We start from the raw sequence: 18,703 nt of genomic DNA, 5'->3' as shown, positions 1-18,703 counted from the left end.
AAATCAGGGGAATGAACCTACAGTGGCGCAAGAAAAGCAAGGGTGCGTGAAAGGCAGCCAAAGAGGCCACTCAGACTTGGTGGGTCCCTGGTGGCCCTGTGACATCCTGCTGGGGCATGGCCACGCTGCAGTTCACCCCACGGCAGGGCCTCGGCGGCGGGTCCCTGCCCTGAGCCGAGGGGCCAGCATCAGACCGGCTTCATACACTCTTCTCTCCTTCCATGTGCTCCTTGGCTGGAGAGGGCTGCTTGTCCTGGCTGCCCTCGGGGCCAGGTTTGGCAGGAGGAGTGGGGCTGCTGCTGGCGGCGGGCAGGAGGTTGGCAGACTGGAGCACAGCCTCCGAGTGCTCCCGGGCCTTCATGCGCAGTGCAGCCACACTGGCGGTGCGGTTGCTTTGGCAGCCATAGGTGGGCAGGAAGGAGAGGCCCATGGGGTCTGGAACACAGCACGAGCACAGCGGGCTCCCTGGGGAGGAAGGAGACAAGGCACCATCACTGACGGGGAAGGTCATGGGGACTGTCTGACTGTTCCCTCCACGGTCAATCTGGAGAGGGCAGAGAAGGCGTTGGGGTCTCGAATGGCAACAACCCCCTCCCCTATTGACCTTTAGTGGGTACATAGTTTTTCTCTGGATCAGGGATAGAAAAGCCAGATCCTGTTCTGCGGAGGCCCACTGTGAGGGATCTTACACTGTGAGTCATCCAGGGTGACAAACAGAGCGAGTGAGGGCAAGCAGACGCAGAAGCAAGCAGTGAAGTTTAGATCACACATGCAATCTCCCCCATCACTTATCTACACCTGAAAGTTTACTGCAGAGAGAAAGGTGAAAATATTCTGGTTATTATGCAGGAACTAATGACCTTCTCCTATCTCACTGTAAGATGAAATAGGCTTTTCCTTGGCCAGGCCCCTGCCAACTATTGGCATCATGTCTACCTGCAGAAGTCTGTTCTACCTGCACCCACCCAACGTCTGTGCTGCTTAAGGATGGCACCTTGAGGAGAACGGCCTCCAGAAATGAGCCAAGGCCGCCTAAAGCTGCTGCTGCTGACATGGCTTAAGAGTCCCACCAGGAGAGACAGGCTAGATCATATCCATCCTGTCATCTGAGACACAGGGGCTGTCCCAAGCAGGCAATAAAACACTGGAGAGAGAGTGAAATGAGTATTCCTCTCCCTTTAAGTCAAAAGGCTACCCTGCAACCCACTGCCAGAGGCAGTCCTCACTCCGTCAGCTGCCTTCCTGAGCTGGACTACCACATGCTGTTTCTCTGGCTCATCTTTGATAACGCTGGGACTTGGTCCAGTTGCCAAACAAGCACACCTGGAAGTGTAGATTGATCACTGGGCAGGACATGCAGTCCATCCAAAAAGCTGCCCTGGCACCTAGCTTAGATGCATCTATTGAATGAAGGAGAATGTGTCAGAGGAGCAGGGAGGGGAAGCAGGGTGGGATGGCTGAGCTGCTACTATAATTTACTCTCTGGTAAGACATGTTGAGTTACACCATCTTTCCAGGGGTCTCAGAGTCCACACAAACTCCACATCCTCTTCTACGCCCCTGACAAAAACCTGTCCTTTGCTGATATGCTACCTCCCAACAAGAAACGGCCTGTCTGCACACATTCTGACATGATGCAATGTCTTCCTCTGATCTTTCCAAGCCAAGGACTTGCTTTAATTTCTGCAGTTAATGTGTGAGTTAAATGGCTCATGACTAAGTGATGGAACTAATAACCTGCAGGGAGCAGGTAGTCTTTCTTTTACACTTCTGCTCTCGGTAGCAACGGGTCAGCACCCATCTGCTAGGGATGAAGGCAGACAGTTGTTTGTTTTTAGGGTGTTCGCAAAACTTCTCCATGGCAATTGTAAGAGATTAGCAGCTTGCAGGTAACGTTCAGAAAAAAATACCCTTTGCATTTTAAAAAAAACAACCTGAAAGGGACAAGTTATTAATGTAACTAGAAAGTCTTATTTTCTCTTCTACTGCTCCTCTGATAGAGCATATGATCAGCAGACCAACATTTCCATGGGTCCAGGCATTCAAATGAATCGCACAAGCAAGTTTCAGCACTTGACTAAAATCCTCTATTTTTTTGCTTTTAGCACTAGGAAGGTCAATCTTGAATTCTGTGGCTGCTTTAAGCAGCTCAGAAGGAGGGTTTATAACAAAAGCCACTCAGTAACACAACTTACAGTTTTTGCCACCACCAACCATGTTCATAAAGTCATTTTTTGCCCTCTTGAATTGCAGCCACTTCAGGCGTGCTGGACGGCCACTGTTTTAACAAGAGGGAGGAGAGGAAGATTGGCACTTCCGAGACCCTACAGTTTGCAGCAGGTCTTTAGCTGCAAAAGCCACACAGAAGTCTGTTTCTTCACTATTATTAAGCCCCACTACCTTAAGGTTCAGCTCTGAAAGGGGGAGCGTGGAGGCCTGCCTGTGCATCAGCTGTCTTTGCACTGCTGCTTTCTAACACAAACTGAGGGAGACTTTCAAACGCGGCTGTTCAGCTCCCAGGCTGAGGGGAGGGCTGGCCCATCTGCGGTACCTAATGCAGGACCGAGCACAGACATCGTCTGCTTAGCGGGAGGTGGGGAGAAGTGGAAAAGACCCTTCCCCTTTTCAAAAGAGCAAGAATCAGCTCCATTCCCTAAGAATAATTTTCATTCCATTGTTAGAGAGGGATAAAATATTTATCAGTCTTCAGTACCAATCTAAGCTCTTTGCTTAATAATTAGACCTGATATTACACAAGTGGCTCTGCAACCTGAGGGTGCAGAGTTACCTGTGGTGGAAACTAGGCTACCTCTAGCAATAATTCACCCATAAACCATTCCTTTCATTTTCACTGAGGTTAAAATATTTGCAAACAACAGCTCACACCAGAAAAAAAATGTAAAGTAACAAGTGTAATTTGCTCCAGGGTCAAGCTAGAATACAGGAGAGTAGGATTTAGCCCTATTTCTTTTTAATGTAAAAGGAAGGTTGAATCTACTTTACAATTGCCTGTGTCTGCGGGTAGCAAGTCCAGTGAAATCTATCGGACTTTGCTGGCACAGAAGCCGAGACGAACGATGGGAGAATCAGGAGTCCAAGTTCTCCACCTGCCCATCATCAGCCCACGATGGACAGGGATCTGACTTTCACCAAGAAAGAGGCATCCACATATAGCAGACATCAATGTTTTTCTACATCTTATTGCAGTATCCCTGAGTCCACAGTGGGGAAGGAAGGAACCATTCCTACTTATTTTGGATCCTCAGAGGAACTCAGCCACCTAGCTACCATCAAAATCAGTGAGGCTTAAGCCGTTAGCCCTAGATCTTGATCCAGCTTCCACTAACATCTATGACAGTCTGATATTACTTTAATGGGATTTGGATCAAGTTACTACAATACGGACAAGGAACCATTTTCTTTCTTTCAGGAACTTACTGCCTCCTGTACACAAAATTAAAATACACAATTAGATTTCCATTAACTTACAGCAAATTCTGCTGAATTGATCTGAACTTCCTTGTATTCCTATATGAGATCATACTTTAAATGCTCAGCCTGAACATAAATACTTAATGTAATAAATACAGTCTGAAATATTTGATCCACTTGGCAGTTTAATTGATCTACTACAGAGACTGACAGGAAAAATTAAATTAGTTCTGTCTTGTCTCTGCCAACATCACATTTCAATTGAAATGACATTTGATCTACAATTTTGGTTGCGGACCCTTTTGTGCAGTTCCAAGGTTCAGTTTCGGCTGAGAAGAGTGGGGTGGGAGCGGGGCCCATATTGATAAGTAAGTATTTAAAATATATATTTTATATTTCAACTCAACAGTTTAAAGAATTTAATAGATTGCCTTTCCAAAAGGCAAAACCCCAGTTCCCTTCTTTTTTCAGTATTTGTGCATATCAGCATTTGATGTGGACAGCTGAACAGCAACCTAACATGGAGGGAAGCATGGAAAAATTCCCATTTAAAATCCTCACTTGTCAATGCATGCTGTTTAGTTTTCAGAGAAAATATTATGCTTTATTTAAGTATTGTTTTCTTCTGATAGTAGTCACATTGGTCTGCTTGAACTCTTAAATCCTCACAAACTCTGAAATCACTTTCACAAGGGTTGGAAGGTCAACAACCTCAAGTCCATAGTATCGTTTACCAGTGAGAGCTGATTCGAAGGGAGCTCCCTCTTGCTCTTCATACATGATGCCAACACTGTGTCTATTAAAGCATGAGACACAAGCAGGAAAAACAAAAGTGGCTTTATCCAAACCTTCCTGAGCAGTGAATCAGGAGGTTCAGAAGAACAAAAAAGGCATGAACTTAAAGCCTGAAATGGAGAGACACCAGATGTTCCCAGTATAATTTAGGGTGGCCTCAAGGCTGCTAAAGTTGTGCTAGATGGGTCCTCCTTCTAATGCCTAAGCTGGTTAAGTGTGGAAGGCACCCTGTGCTGCCCAGAGGCTGGAAGAGCACTTCAGAGCTGACAGCAGAGTCCAATGTTATAATTTCGTATCTCCTTGGCTTGTGAACCCTATATGCCCAAAGCAAACAACAGAGCTGACGATCTGGCTCAGTTGCTCTAGCAGGAGCCTTTTTGTGTAAATAACTTGACACTGGAACTGGAGGATTTAATCCTTCTTTATTTGTGCCATTTGTACTGTTCAAAAAAAAAAAAATTCAGAAGCCAAGACCTTGCCTGTTTGGACAGGAAAGCTGGCAGCAAAGCCCACACGAGCTGGGAGAACAGAACCAGTCCTTTCAGTACTGTCAGCTCAGAAACCATTTACCACCCTTCCCTTCCACATCAAAAACATGATCTGACCCTAAATCCTGCTGACATGTGTCACTCCGAGAGGGGTCAATAGGAACCCCTGCCCAGCTAATCAAGATTTGTCCTGGAGGAACAAGCCATTACCCATTTCCTTCCCATGGCTCTTAGGGCTCCTAGTATCTGCATTTTCTCTAATATTTGTGATAAAGACCAAAAAAATCTACCTGCAAGGTAAGGCAGTGCTAGAGTTGGGGACCTGTGGTATGGGAATCAAAGTAATTTGCTCAAGGTCTGTGCATCTGCAGCAAACTAAAGAAATGTTTTAAGTTCTCTAAAGCTACAGTGGCAGGTAAACTAGGGAAAATGCTAAACGGAACCCACTTGATGTATTTGCTGTGTTACATGAGAAAAGTCACTAAGTCCATAATCAAGAATGACAGAGAAAATAAAGGACCCCAAGAGTTTTGATTCCCATACCGCAGTCTCATGGCAAGCAGTGGTGCTTCAATTTGGTAAACTCAAGTTCAAGGGTAAGTTAGGTCCTTGAACACTTCTTTCTCAGCCTTGGAAATGGGAATTGCCCAATGGAATCAGGCAAATTCTCTTCATCTTTCCATAATAGACATTGAAATGTAATGGATGGGCAGTTCTAGTTGTGTTTTTTTTCCTCGATACTGCAATTAAGCTTCCCTAATATGAACAACAGCAACCACAGCAGCAACAAACCATAAAAGAGCCTAATCAATGGTGTCCTGGAATATCCACTTTGATGTGCATAATGCAATCCTGCTTCTCTATCAGTAGTGTGGAGGTGCCATGAAAACCAACTGAGCTATAACTTGCACACAGCAGAGCTGTGGGTGAATTATGAAAGTAATTCCCTGGCAAGTGTAATTATTTCTCTCCTCATACACTGCACTCATCGCGGGGTCTGGGGAAATTTCAGTGGAATGTAACAGACACACTCTTGGCCTCAGCCACCAGAAATGGTAGAACACTTCCGCTAAAAACCGGAGATTCTTGTTTACACCCATTAATAACATCTTCTACATTAATGAATTGCATTCATGCTGTCATCCATTAAGAAGGTACTTTGAGGTCTCTCTCTGCACAGAACACTAGCTTCTCCTGATGACTCTATTGTTATACAGCCCATAAATAAAACAAGTATTTTCCTTTCATATTTGAAGTCTGCAATTAAATCTACTAAATGGACTGCAGATGCATGGTTTACAGTAAGTGATTCATCTTGGAAGATCATGGAAATGTCAAACTTACCACAATGAAGTAGCATAGTTGTCAAATTAGGACAATTTCAGAGAATAAAAAACACTAGCAATTTCAACTATGCAAGCCAACCTTCTTCCTGACTATGGCCAGTGGTGAAGAACTTCAAATCCTGAAGGAGGAAACCCTGTATACCACAGAAATTATGATCTTATGCTAATTTTTCCAATGAGAAATTGCATTTCCTGAAAGAATAGTACATAGTGAGGTAATATGGTAGTTAACAGACGCTTGCTATTAAGTATAGCCTCCAATGTGCTAAACTTCAGAGAGGAAGGGGACTCACCTAAGAGAAGGAAAAGGTCTTTTCTATTACTGAATAGAGAATATTGGATAGAAACAGAGAAAAACTGTCCAGTGGTAATATACTTTTCTCTGGAACGGTCTATGCTCTGAATTATCTATGCTCTGAATTACAGTTCTGATCACTATTGTATTGGCCTGCTTTCTTCACAGCACATCCTGCAGTGGCAATACCATTGCTTTGAGGGAAAAAAAAAAAAAAAAAAATCTCAGTTTCAGAGTGTCCTGGTTTTGGCTGGGATAGAGTTAATTTTCTTCCTAGTAGCTGGCATAGTGCTGTGTTTTGGATTTAGTAGGAGAAGAATGCTGATAACACGCTGATGTTTTAGCTGTTGCTAAGTACTCCTTACGCTAGTCAAGGACTTTTCAGCTTCCCATGCTCTGCCAGGTGCACAAGAAACTGGGAGGGGGCACAGCCAAGGTAGTTGATCCAAACTGCCCAAAGGGCTATTCCATACCATATGACGTCATGCTCAGTATATAAACTGGGGCGGGGGGCGGGGGTTGGCTGGGGGGCTGCGATCGCTGCTCAGGAGCTGTCCGGGTATCAGTCGGCGGGTGGTGAGCAATTGCATTGTGCATCACTTGCTTTGTATATTATTATTATTATTATTATTATTATTATTATTATTATTATTATTATTATTATTATTATTATTATTATTATTATTTTGTTATTTTGTTATTATCATCATTACTCTTTTACTTTATTTCAATTATTAAACTGTTCTTATCTCAACCCAGGAGTGTTTCTCACTCTTACTCTTCCGATTCTCTCCCCCATCCCATTGGGATAGGGGGACTGAGCGAGCAACTGCGTGGTGCTTAGTTGCTGGCTGGGGCTAAACCACGACACAGAGACAGCAGTGTTCATGTGGCATATTGCTTAGGGAGAATAGCTTTCTTCTCATTCATCAGAGCAGACCTAGTCTCATGCTCCAACAATATCCCCCATTTACCTAGAAGAGGCACATGTGGGGTCCAGATGAGTGCTGTCTGTTGAAGAGTTGCAGAGCCACACAAAGCATAAGGCAAGCCTACAGTGCCCTGCACAGTCTTTCCAAAAGCCAAGTTGCAGGCTCAGTCCCTGCCCCATGCTAGGCTGTCCTGAAATTTCTTGTCTCTACTAGACCAACTTTATCATCAACTATTATATCCTCATAGCACAAATTTGAATCAGGAACTATGTGCCCTAGACACTTTATGCAGCCTTGGAAATCTGGGTCTGGAGCCAAGCAATCAAAATCAGAGAAGGAGAAAGAGAGGTATTAGTTTCTTTACAGAAGACAGAGAACTCTCAGGTGGCAGAATAAAAATGGTCCCTGAGAGCATAAAATAATTGTTAATTAGTTACATCACCATCATCACTTGTTATTCACTGTATTGATTTTAATTGTCTCCTTCTAAAGCATCAGTCAAATATTACTCACTGACACCAATGAAGCGTTGGCTCACAAGCCCAACAAAGCATGTCTTGTCTTCTCAAAAGAATAACAAAACAACCTAGACTTCCCAGTAGTATCTGATGTGCTGAGAGTGCCCATTTGTCTGCAGACAGCTTTTACGGCCTCACTGAAGAATATGATTCCCTTTACTGGCCAGGATTATTCTCCCAGTGGTGGGAATACATACCTATTTATGGGATCCACATAGAGGAGCTGCATTTAATTTGACATTTGCATACAAAAAAGTGAGGTCATGCATCCATTGGTAGTGAAATGGTGCTCTGATTCTACAGCAACTATTTTGCTTTCAAAAGCACAAAGAATCCCTGTTAGTTTCAAAGCATGGTCGGCACAAGAGACATACCAGGAAGAGCTCTTGGTCATTTCACTCTTCAGCAAAACTTGCAAAATCTTGGAAAACCTTACTACTTGCTGAATTTCTCCTTATCCAAGCAATTAAAAAGCCAAACAGCTCAGTATTTTATGCCCTGTGCTGAGTTTGATGGAATTTCATGTGGCATAAAGTCCTATGCCCTCGGAATCACTGTGGCAGTCCTGTCGGCATTTCTGCTGCAAAATGCGCCTAGATTCTCAAGGAAGAGGCTTAGGTCACTTCATTAAGACACATAAAGACACAGACTAATGCCCTCCTAAATGTAGGGTTAGTTCTCCTTTGACAGGCCTGAAGTGTACGAATCAACTCCTAGCTCAAAGGGGGAAATGAGAAGGGAGAGTCAAATAAACTGAATTGAGCAAGACGAAGGTCATATAAAGGTTTTGTGAACACGTGTGTCTCTCCCTGTCCTTTCCTTCCATCCCATAACTATTATCTCTTCCTCCAGACTGACGTGTGAGCTTGGTTGTGCTCTCAGATACATTGGTTTAGATGAACCACCATTCACCTGGTGTTTCCATACCAAAGAAAAACAAAATGCAAATCAGGCCTGTGATACTTTTGGTCCACTCAGAACCTCTAGAGATCGTCCTGTTCATCATCGCCAATTAATGAGATTGAAGCTCAAAGTCTGCTGTGCACAACCCCTACTCCAGACCAAGTGAGTTGCTCTTGGAGAAACAGGGAAAGAGGAACTTGTGGAGATGAGCCAAGGAAAGAGGAGACAACAGTCCATATGTAAATACCACAAGAAAGATGCTACTATCATTCTCTGCTTGTATAAATCAAATTTGCCACCTCACAGAACAACAAATTCTTCCCCCTTAACCTCAAAGCCAAAATTTGACATTACTGAGACCTAGCTGCAGAAGAAAAAGATCTCCCCTCAAAGCGGCAACTCAGTCTACCAGTTCCTTGCAAGTATAACAATATGCTGACAGGCACAGACAGCTCCACAAAGCTCCTGGTAGGTGGATATGCGGATATGCAAATCTGTATCTGGATTTCTTAAAATCAAAATATACTACATTATCCCAGTCCCCTTGCATGTATCTGGAGATTTCTAGTGGCAGGCAGGAAATATAAACCGGGTATCATGCAATGAACTGCACATGTAGCTGACAACATTCATCATCATCAACAGAATATGCATGCATCTCATAATTGACCATCACTATACAAAAAAATCTATATTCACATTTGGGACAAATTTTTCAGGGACACTGCCTCTTAGCCTGGGCGACTGACTATCTAATAAGTATCTCCACAAGAGATTCAGGAATAGGATTTTTCCTGCTCCTAGGTTGTAAAACTGCTATCAAGCAAAAAGAAGCAAATTATTAATTTCTCAATTTAGTGACTGAGCTGTAAAATCATGGAAAAGAATATCTGGAAATCTTCCAAATAAATCAAACTAAAAAAAAAACCTCATGACAATTTTTTCTATTCATTTTTATTTCGTTTTGCTTGGCCTTTGTCTATTGGGGTTATTTTTCTTAAAATGTAGCTACATTTAGACATGAAACAAGTGAGGAACAATGTATCGATGCATTCAATTTTGAAAATGCTTAAATGTAAATTTTAAGAAAAAAAAAATCCCTTCCTTCCATCCAAAACTATTCACTGAACACAGCCACTTTTCCACACCTTTCAGCCGGCCCAGGACTACATTTATCAATGAACAATCTTTCTGCCTGAAGAATTTCACCTGTATGTACTCCAGAAAGGCTGTTCCTGCCCAATGGAAGAAGCCGAAAGTCTCTGCCCCAAGACATCCCAGACACGGGGCAGAGATCAGGAGGACTCGTGCAGTCCAACAGCCACTGCCTGCTTACAGGGTTTAGGTGACAGTCATCCTTTAAGTTTTTGGGCTCAGGTCACACCTGTATGGCTTTTCTTCATTCAAAATCACAGGTCCCACACCTATTAAAATAGCAGTAGCTGTATGGTGTGTCTGGCTTCAGCTTTTTTGGAAAGACAGGAGGGAAGGGGGAACAGGGGACAGGACACTGGACTTAATGTAAAACTCAGCAGTTCCAAGCATTCACTTCAGGAAAATGCCTTGGCAATGCTGATTTAACTGGAAATACTCACAAAGAGCACGAGGTTCGCCAGAGAACATAGTGAGAGGTATTAGAGGACATTTGTGTTCGTAGTGGAGGGTCTTAAACTGGGAAAATTCCCTCACGAATTATTGCACCACATTGGGGCATCGGGTAAATGTATGTGCCACTTTGTGCTTGGCAGTGCTATGAGGCTTTACATCCTACAAATCTATAAATTGAATTCATCCTGCTTACACCCTTAGTCTTATAAATTGTTAGACTAGGAATGGCTAATGGATCAGCTGGTGATTTATTTTTAAAAGATGCGTATTGCTGCTTTTTGGGAACTGAAAAGGATATAGACACTGGATGTACCCTTCCTGAAGCCTGGGTCCCAGGTAATGAGGAATTACTTTGTATCCTCCCCTGTCCCCATGCACACGCTTTATTCAAGTTGTCAGAGTGGACCTACTGTTCAAGAAGAGAAAGGGCTGGCGTTGTGCAGAGATGTACTGCAAAGGGAACCGCACGCAAAGAGCGGATGAGGCATCAGTAACGCTGCCAGGTAATGTATAATGCAAAAGGATGTGTATAACTAATTTATTAGTATAAAGTTGACTCTTAAAAAAAAAGCATTTGCAAAGAAAACTCTAAAGGAGTAAACCCTACCTGCCTCGCTCCTTGAGACAAACCCTGACCTCACTAAAACTGTCTGTGTAAAATGAAGGAGCTTCACCACAAGTGATGCTACAATTTACAACAGGAGACTCACTCCCGTACCTGCAGCATCAGTCAGTGCGAGTGCCGCCAATCATAACAGAAAGAAGGATCCATCGTTTCCCAAAGGCTTCTCCTCTGGCTTAAGTGGGAGCATGCTGCTTAGCCCAAAAGAGCTGCTCTTCGAGCCCATCCCTGAAGTCAAACAAAGTCACTTACCTTTTAGAGAGGCGACATGGGATAAAGCTTGTGCGTAGGTGGCTGTGTTGAGAAGAGTCCCCGGCAGGCAGGAAGGGAAGAAAGGTCCTGTAGGACCCACTGCTCGACTCAGGCTGATGGAGAAGAGAAAACAACTTACAAAACCAGAACTAGCCAATTCCAAAGACAGTGTGTGTGCATGCACACAAACACGCTGGCGCCTCACTGTCCAACTGGACGGGACCAAGCTTGGATAACATTAGCCTCCCACAGCCAACAGATTCTCAACATCTCCATGGGGAGCAGTGAGTTGCAAGAGAGACAGCTCATCTTCTAATGATTTGGGCTGTACCTGAAGATGGTACTGCGTAGGTCAAGGCTTACCAGCAGGCAAGTCTCTATGTACATACATACGTATGATGCATGCTTGCCCCAGAGAAAGGCAGCTGATAACATGTATTACTCTTACCTCTGCTGGATCTCCAGACTCTCTTTTTTATTCCTGGTTTGATCTGCTGGAGAAGGGGAATTTAAATTCCTCGCAGGAGGTGCCACCTCAGGCATTGTCTCCTTAGAGCCCTCTTGGTCTGAAGCACCCCTCTCTGTTTTTCTCCATTTAGCTCTCCGGTTTTGGAACCACACCTGGAGCAAGAGAGCAATCCAGGATGAATACCACGTTTAGCCAAATGCGAAGCAAGGAAACTGTAAATTGTTAATGTAGTGAAATCCGTCATTTAGAAGCTTGGCTAAAACTTCCTCTTATTTTGTGTCCCCATTGTTATTCTAGTTGAGCCTTAGGATTACATTTGTATCTGGAATATTTCTGTGTCTGGAAAACAAACCAGGAATGTCTAAAGACATTCAAAAGTCATGTTAAAAATAAAAAAAATAAAAAAGAGTTTTGATGTTACTGTGCCAGTTAGCAAAACATTTAAATGCGTGCTTGCCTTTATGCACACATTTAGTTCTCACTGATTTCTACGTTTTAACATGTCTAAAAGCCTTTTGTATAAGGACGGACTTAAATACATACCTAAGCGCTCTGACAAAACCGTATATGTCTTTAAATGAGCTGCTGCTAGAATCAGAGAGGTCAGAAATGAAAAGGTATGTATCGGGCCATCTTATCCAGCCCATTTCACAGAGAGGACTGATACTTTCTGTTATTCCTCTGATGTATTTTTCCAGTCTGCATTTAGAGGACTCAAAAGGTAGTAGATACTAATTTTGAAAAATCATTCTGCAGTTTAATACACATCAGTTCCAAAACTTTTTTTTCCTGTAATGCAACACAAATATTCATGTTCTTGATTTTATCCACCGACTTTTAGTCCAAACACTTCTTTTTTTTTCCATTTACCTTGGAGCTGATGCTCTGAAAGCACCTTATTTGAGGTGGAAAATGCCAAGCCTCTCTTGAGGTCAGGAAATCCACATTTTAATACATGACTTCAAGTATAGGCGAGATTGTTATTATTATTATTCTCCTCCTACAACTCCATTTTAGTTAGCTGCCTTTTAATTGCATGTATCAGCAAACGTTGAATAATGATTTTATCTATATTCTAAATTTAGAGCAGTTAAATGCAAAGCAAAATGCAGACACTTTCTTGTGTCTTAATTGAATGAAGGTCACAGCTATAACAACATTTAATTGAGCTATTTTTCATTATCATATTTTAATGACTTTGCACTGACAGTTCGCCTGCTTCTGAGGAAAGAGCATGATGAAGTCGTTTATTTCCCTATTTAGTTATTGTTTGACAACATCATCTTCGATTAAGACTCTGCTTTATAGCACATTAATCATATTTGAATGAGCAAGGGGTATAAATGTAAACATATCTCCCATCCTCTGTGTTTCCCCATGTCCCTGCATGAAAGCAGGCTAAACAAATGCTTGCATCTATTGTCTGTTTGCATAATAGGCAACAACAAGGCTAAACACCAGTCCTCAGCAATCTAATTGTCACCACCCCTATCTCACCCTTGCACCTTTCAGGAAGAAGTTATGATCTTCCACTTCTGAATGCTCAATAATTGTGCCATTTATCTCAATTTGCAGTTCAGTCTTTAGGCACCAATAGCCAAAATGGCATTTTTTATTATTTTTTTAAGCCAGTACCTACAATGCAGTGGCAAAAGGAGATTTTCATTTCCAAATAATAATCAGTTTAATTTGCCCGCATATGACCAATGATTCATGTTCAGATTTAATAATCAGGATCGCATAATCTGATTATAGGAGAAATAATTTGTTTACAATCCCCAATTTACTGCGGTGAATTCCATTATCTCTCTTCAGCCATTGGGTTTTAAGAGATACTAACATGACCCTAGGGAACAAAAGGCAAGCTATTATATTTCCTACAATTAGATCTTTGCATAGTCTTAACCCCGAGCACCTAAATAAAAGAAAATACAAAAACAGCGTGCAGAAAAGCCCCATAAATAAAACGAATACATAATCGCGTTCAAAAAATGGCTTGCAACTCTGTGGTGGATGCCTGCAGAGTTATAGGGATCCACCTCTGACAACTGCAGGACTGATGTTCTTAGCAGAGCTTATACACACTCAAAGTCAATCCCTGGATACGGAAAAACAAACACCTGCGTCAAAAAAAGGGGGGAAAAAGAGTGGGGAGAAGAAAGGAAGGGGTGATAAAGAGTGGGGGTGGAAAGAGAGAGATTGTGGCCGATGGTATTTATTGGATCATATTAAAGGCGTGGGAATTGCTCTGCAGGCTCTTTAGCTGTCTAAATTAAGTGTTTAGAAAGAAGGCAAAAGGGAGAAAAGTTGAAGAGGTGTAGAAGATTTCTTCCTGGCAGCTGGGCTCCCTGCAGTTGACTAACCTCATTGCTCGACAGTGGTCATAGTTGCTTTGGAGAATCACGTCTCAGCTCTTTTCTCCACACACACCCCCTCCAAAAGCAAGGAAATGGATGTGCATTGATGTAATTTAGTACCTTGGAGACGCGGACAAATTAGTGTAGAACATTATCACTAGTTAATTATGAATGACCGATTAATCAACCTAATCTAATATTCCACATTATGTTGATGTTATTAAAGTGCATCATGAAAATGACAGATCGTCTTCATTTGCGTTCTTTGGCCAAATGTGCACTCTGCAGTCATGATGTCAAAAAAAAAAAAAAAAAAAGAAAAAGTTTGCCAGTTTGAATACCCGAGAGTTAAATAATTCCCCAGAATGTTTACCTGCACCCTGGCTTCCGTGAGGTTGATTTTCATAGCCAGCTCTTCCCTAGTGAACACATCGGGGTAGTGGGTTTGAGCGAAAACAGCTTCCAGGGCCTCGAGCTGGTGGAGGGGAGGAGAGGGAACATGGGTCAGGGCAGGGCCTGGGGCGCCGGCCGGGCCGGGAGCCGCCGGCCCGGGGCCGTCTGTCCGGCTGCCCCGGCGGGGTCTGCGAGGGGTGGGGAGAGCGGGGCCGCCCCGGGCTGCGGGTGCGGGCCGGGCAGGGAGCCGGGCGGTGCGGGGCGTGCAGGGGGCCGGCAGGGGGGCAGGCAGGGGGGCAGGCAGGGGGCAATCGGGGGGCAGGTCAGGGGCAGAGAGGAGCGGGCTCGTACCTGCTGCAGGGTGAAGGTGGTGCGGTTGCGGCGCTGCTTCCTTCGCAGGAACCCGTCGTCGAAGTCGCCGGCGGAGTGACCTCCGAAGGGGGCCGCGCCTGCGGGCGGACAGCAGCCTTAGGGGCCGCGGGGCGCGGAGCCGCAGCCCCCGCCGCCCTCCCGGAGCCGGGGCCACCCCGGCGGGGCCGCCGGCTCGGAGCCGTGCGGGAGCGGGCCGGGAGTGCTGCCCCACCTCCGCGGGGCGCGGAGCCCCGAGCAGCTCGGCCGGCCTGGGAGGAGCCGCGGGAGCCGCCCGGGCAGCGGCAGCCCCGCCGGGCTGGGGGGTCCTGCCGGCATCTGGGGGTCCTGCCGGCACTGGGGGGCCCTGCCGGCACCTGGGGGTCCTGCCGGCACTGGGGGGTCCTGCCGGCACCTGGGGGCCCTGCCGGCACCTGGGGGTCCTGCCGGCACTGGGGGGCCCTGCCGGCACCTGGGGGTCCTGCCGGCACTGGGGGGTCCTGCCGGCACCTGGGGGCCCTGCCGGCACCTGGGGGTCCTGCCGGCACTGGGGGGTCCTGCCGGCACCTGGGGGTCCTGCCGGCACTGGGGGGTCCTGCCGGCACCTGGGGGCCCTGCCGGCACCTGGGGGTCCTGCCGGCACTGGGGGGTCCTGCCGGCACCTGGGGGCCCTGCCGGCACTGGGGGGTCCTGCCGGCACTGGGGGGTCCTGCCGGCACCTGGGGGGCCCTGCCGGCACCTGGGGGTCCTGCCAGCACCTGGGGGCCCTGCCGGCACCTGGGGGTCCTGCCGGCACTGGGGGGTCCTGCCGGCACCTGGGGGTCCTGCCGGCACCTGGGGGTCCTGCCAGCACCTGGGGGGTCCTGCCGGCACCTGGGGGTCCTGCCGGCACTGGGGGGTCCTGCCGGCACCTGGGGGGCCTGCCAGCACCTGGGGGGCCCTGCCGGCACCTGGGGGTCCTGCCGGCACCTGGGGGGCCCTGCCGGCACCTGGGGGGTCCTGCCGACCGGAGCTCACCCCGCCGCGGGCGAGGGGCAGCTCGCCCCGGGAAAGGGTCGTTTTCGGGCCATTTGTGTTTTAAAAGGACGAAGAGACGAGGCTTTGACCTAGGTGTGGCGACGGCAGCTCGAGCTCCTAAAAGCCCTGCCTGCCTGCCGGGAGAGCACGGGGAAGCCCCCGTGCCTGGAAGGAGCAGGACTGGGCCCCTCGGCAGCTTTCTCCCCGCACACCCGCACCCGCTCCGAGCAGCGGCCGAGCCGCCCCCCGCGCCCCCGCCCTCATCCCGGGACCCGGCAGCGGGGCTGCGGGAGGGAGCCCCTGCCCTTCCCCGACGGGGGGGTTCGAGGGGGATTGGGGCACTGGAGTTTGTCCCTGGTTGGAGGCCGCGAGAAGGGAGACAGTCCGCCGGGATGCGAAGCACCTTCTGTGGGGCGGACCCCGGCCTTGGCGGCTCCCCCAGTTACACATCACCAGTGCCCCGGCTGAAATGCTTCACCCCCTTTCTGTTCGTTGACAAAACAGAGTAAAAAAAAAAAAAAAAACAAACAAACCCAAACCAAAACAAACAAAAACCCTAAACCAAAACAACAAAACACCACGGAAGAGAAAAGAACCCAAACCCACAGGCGCGTTGCCGAGCGTCTCCAGGACGCTGCCCGGTGGAGTGGGCCGGGCCGGGCCGGCCCCGCCTCGGGGCACAGCGGCTGGAGGTCGCCGCTCATCCCGCAGCATCATTCGGAAGATAAACACGGCCCCCAGCCCCTTCCTCGCACAGACGGACGGCCCTGGGATGCTCATCAGAGACCAAAATAGTGTCCCCTTGACCCCCAGAGCCCGGCCACCTCCCTCCGGCACCGCCGGGGCTCCCCGCGTGACCAAACCCACCGAAAACGCTGACAGAAAAGGGCTTTTCTGTGGCCGCTTCTTCGGTTCGGCGATGGGTGGGTGGTTTTTTGGTTGTTTTTTTTTTTTTGGGGGGGGGGGTATTTCGGTTTGGTGTGGGGTTTTTTTTGCTTTTTTTTTTTTTTTTTTTAACTTGGGATGCTCTACGCTGTTTCACCCTTCAGCAGCAGGCCGCCCCCCCGCCCCGCTGCTGCCCACGCCGGCAGAGCGAGGGGCCGCTCGGCCCGCGGGGACCGCGCCACGGCTCGGGCCGCCAAAACCCGGCACCAGCCCCAAACTGCCACCGGAAAAAAACCAACCAAGCAAACAAACAAACAAGAGCACGTTTCCAAAGCTGTCTGCCAACAACTAACGAACAAAGCCCGCCCCAGCGCTCGGTGGCAGCGGCGGGGCGGGCTGGCGGAGCGCGGAGGGACCCCCCGGCGCTGCCCTGCCCACCCCGGCTCCCCCGGCCGGGCCGGGGCCAACTTTGGGGGGACAATTTTCCAGCCGGCGATGCGCAGGCCGGCTTGGGTGCGCTGGCAGCCGTGCTTAAACGGGGGACGACCCTTCCCCGGAGGAGGATGAAGCCGCTGGCCCGCCGCTTCCTGGCAGCGCTGCAGCGGGGAAAGCCCCTCGCCCGCCGTGCGGGGCGGCGGGGGGGGCGGGCAGCGGCATTTTGCGGGGACGGGCGCTGCCCGGGCACCGCAGGGCGGCCGGCCCGCAGCCGGAGGCGCCGGGGCCGCTCCCCGCACCGCCAGCGCTGGGCGCAGGGAGCGGGGGCGGAGGGCCCGGGCATACGCGGGGTGACACGGGGAAATCCCGAAGGCTGCCATTTGCTTTTAAAAAAGGAAACAAACAGAATAAATAAACAAAACCCTCTGATCAATAACACAAAGGAAAAAAAAATCCTCCCAAATATTTATTTTTCTTTTTTTTTTTTTTCAGTCGTGCCCCGTCTTTCCCCATCCTCCCGCAGAATGTTTGTAAAATAGCATTAAAGATTTATGCGGTCCCTTTGGCTGGAGGGAGGAGGCGTGACCACGTCCTGAAAGTGTCCCGATTACAGCCATGACACCAACATCTGTGCTGGGAGGGGAGAAAAGCATCTCTTTCGTAGCCTGAGGCTCAACTGCGGGATCGCTATCCACAGAGGGGAGGCAGGTGGCAAAATGACGGGGGTGGGGGTGTAAAAACAAGGCCTTTCCAACAGGAATCAAATTAAAAAAAAAAAAAAAAACCAAACAAAAACCAAACCCAATCATGCAATCCTTCTTTCCATCCTGTGACAAGAGGGGAAAGCTGGGCGCGGGGAGGGGGTTAAGGCTGCGTTTTCTCAAGGAAAAAGATGATGCGCTTTTATATTTGGCTGTCTCTATAGATCTGCATTTTATCTCAGCACGCATCTGTACCCCGACTGTCAAAAGTGCCGGCTCTTGGAGCGAGTCAGACCGCAGTTTGTCCCTCCGTCCCCCAGCGCACACCCCACCCCGCCACCCCCCGAAGTTCAGCTCTTGTACTTACAGGTCTCTGTGCGACAACACTCACCCTCTAGCTGCGGGGGGCAGTGGAAGTAGAACATGGCCCTGCGGCCGGGCGGGCGCCCGCTGCCCGCCGCTGCGGGGCCGAGGGCGGCCGGGGCCGGGGCCGGGGCCGGGGCCGGGGCCGGGGCCAGCCCGCGGGGCGCGGGGCTTCCGCGCACCCCCCACACCGACACACCGGCACCAGCTCCCCAGCCGGGCACCGCCGGGCACCGCCGAGCTCTCTCCTGCAGACCTGAAGACAGAGAGAGAGGGAAAGAACAGAACAGGTGAATAACCAGAAGAAAGCATCCAGAGAAACTCATTGATAATCCTAGATCCCATCCCAGAGGAAGCAAAGTAGTGTCTAACACTGTGCAACGAACTGAAAAAGCCAAAGGCAGAGAACTCCATGGTAGGTGCACAGCACTCAGAATCCGTAAAACTTTGTTGCTTCTCCTTCTCTTTTTTTCTCCCCCTCCTCCCCGAATAGCAGATTATCTATCTCTTGTTCTTCTATCTTTCTATCCATCCACCTATCCAT

At 48.1% G+C, this 18,703-nt stretch overlaps 1 protein-coding gene across 1 annotated transcript; it reads right to left on the bottom strand.

The window, feature by feature from the left end:
- Positions 1 to 199: 199 nt before the first annotated feature.
- On the bottom strand, positions 200 to 18,221 carry DRGX (dorsal root ganglia homeobox). Its single transcript, XM_075717964.1, has 6 exons — positions 18,188 to 18,221; positions 14,762 to 14,859; positions 14,391 to 14,492; positions 11,640 to 11,812; positions 11,192 to 11,304; positions 200 to 465 (listed from the first exon to the last, which is right to left on the bottom strand). The coding sequence occupies exons 1-6, from the start codon at positions 18,219 to 18,221 to the stop codon at positions 200 to 202; spliced, it is 786 nt and encodes a 261-aa protein (XP_075574079.1).
- Between the last annotated feature and the right edge of the window lie 482 nt (positions 18,222 to 18,703).

The sequence above is a fragment of the Pelecanus crispus genome, chromosome 10 (assembly GCF_030463565.1).
Source record: "Pelecanus crispus isolate bPelCri1 chromosome 10, bPelCri1.pri, whole genome shotgun sequence".
In the NCBI taxonomy this organism is placed as follows: Eukaryota; Metazoa; Chordata; class Aves; order Pelecaniformes; family Pelecanidae; genus Pelecanus; species Pelecanus crispus.
This window is presented reverse-complemented; position numbering and strand designations above follow the sequence as displayed.

What these genes read in the sequence shown, in the direction of transcription:
- DRGX (XM_075717964.1), bottom strand. Translation starts at nt 18,221, where the DNA reads ATGTTCTACTTCCACTGCCCCCCGCAGCTAGAGG. An exon ending in AGTCTGGAGATCCAGCAGAG is followed by an intron (nt 11,305 to 11,639) that starts GTAAGAGTAATA and finishes CTTCTCCATCAG; the next exon opens with CCTGAGTCGAGCAGTGGGTC. An exon ending in CCATGTCGCCTCTCTAAAAG is followed by an intron (nt 466 to 11,191) that starts GTAAGTGACTTT and finishes CTTCCTCCCCAG; the next exon opens with GGAGCCCGCTGTGCTCGTGC.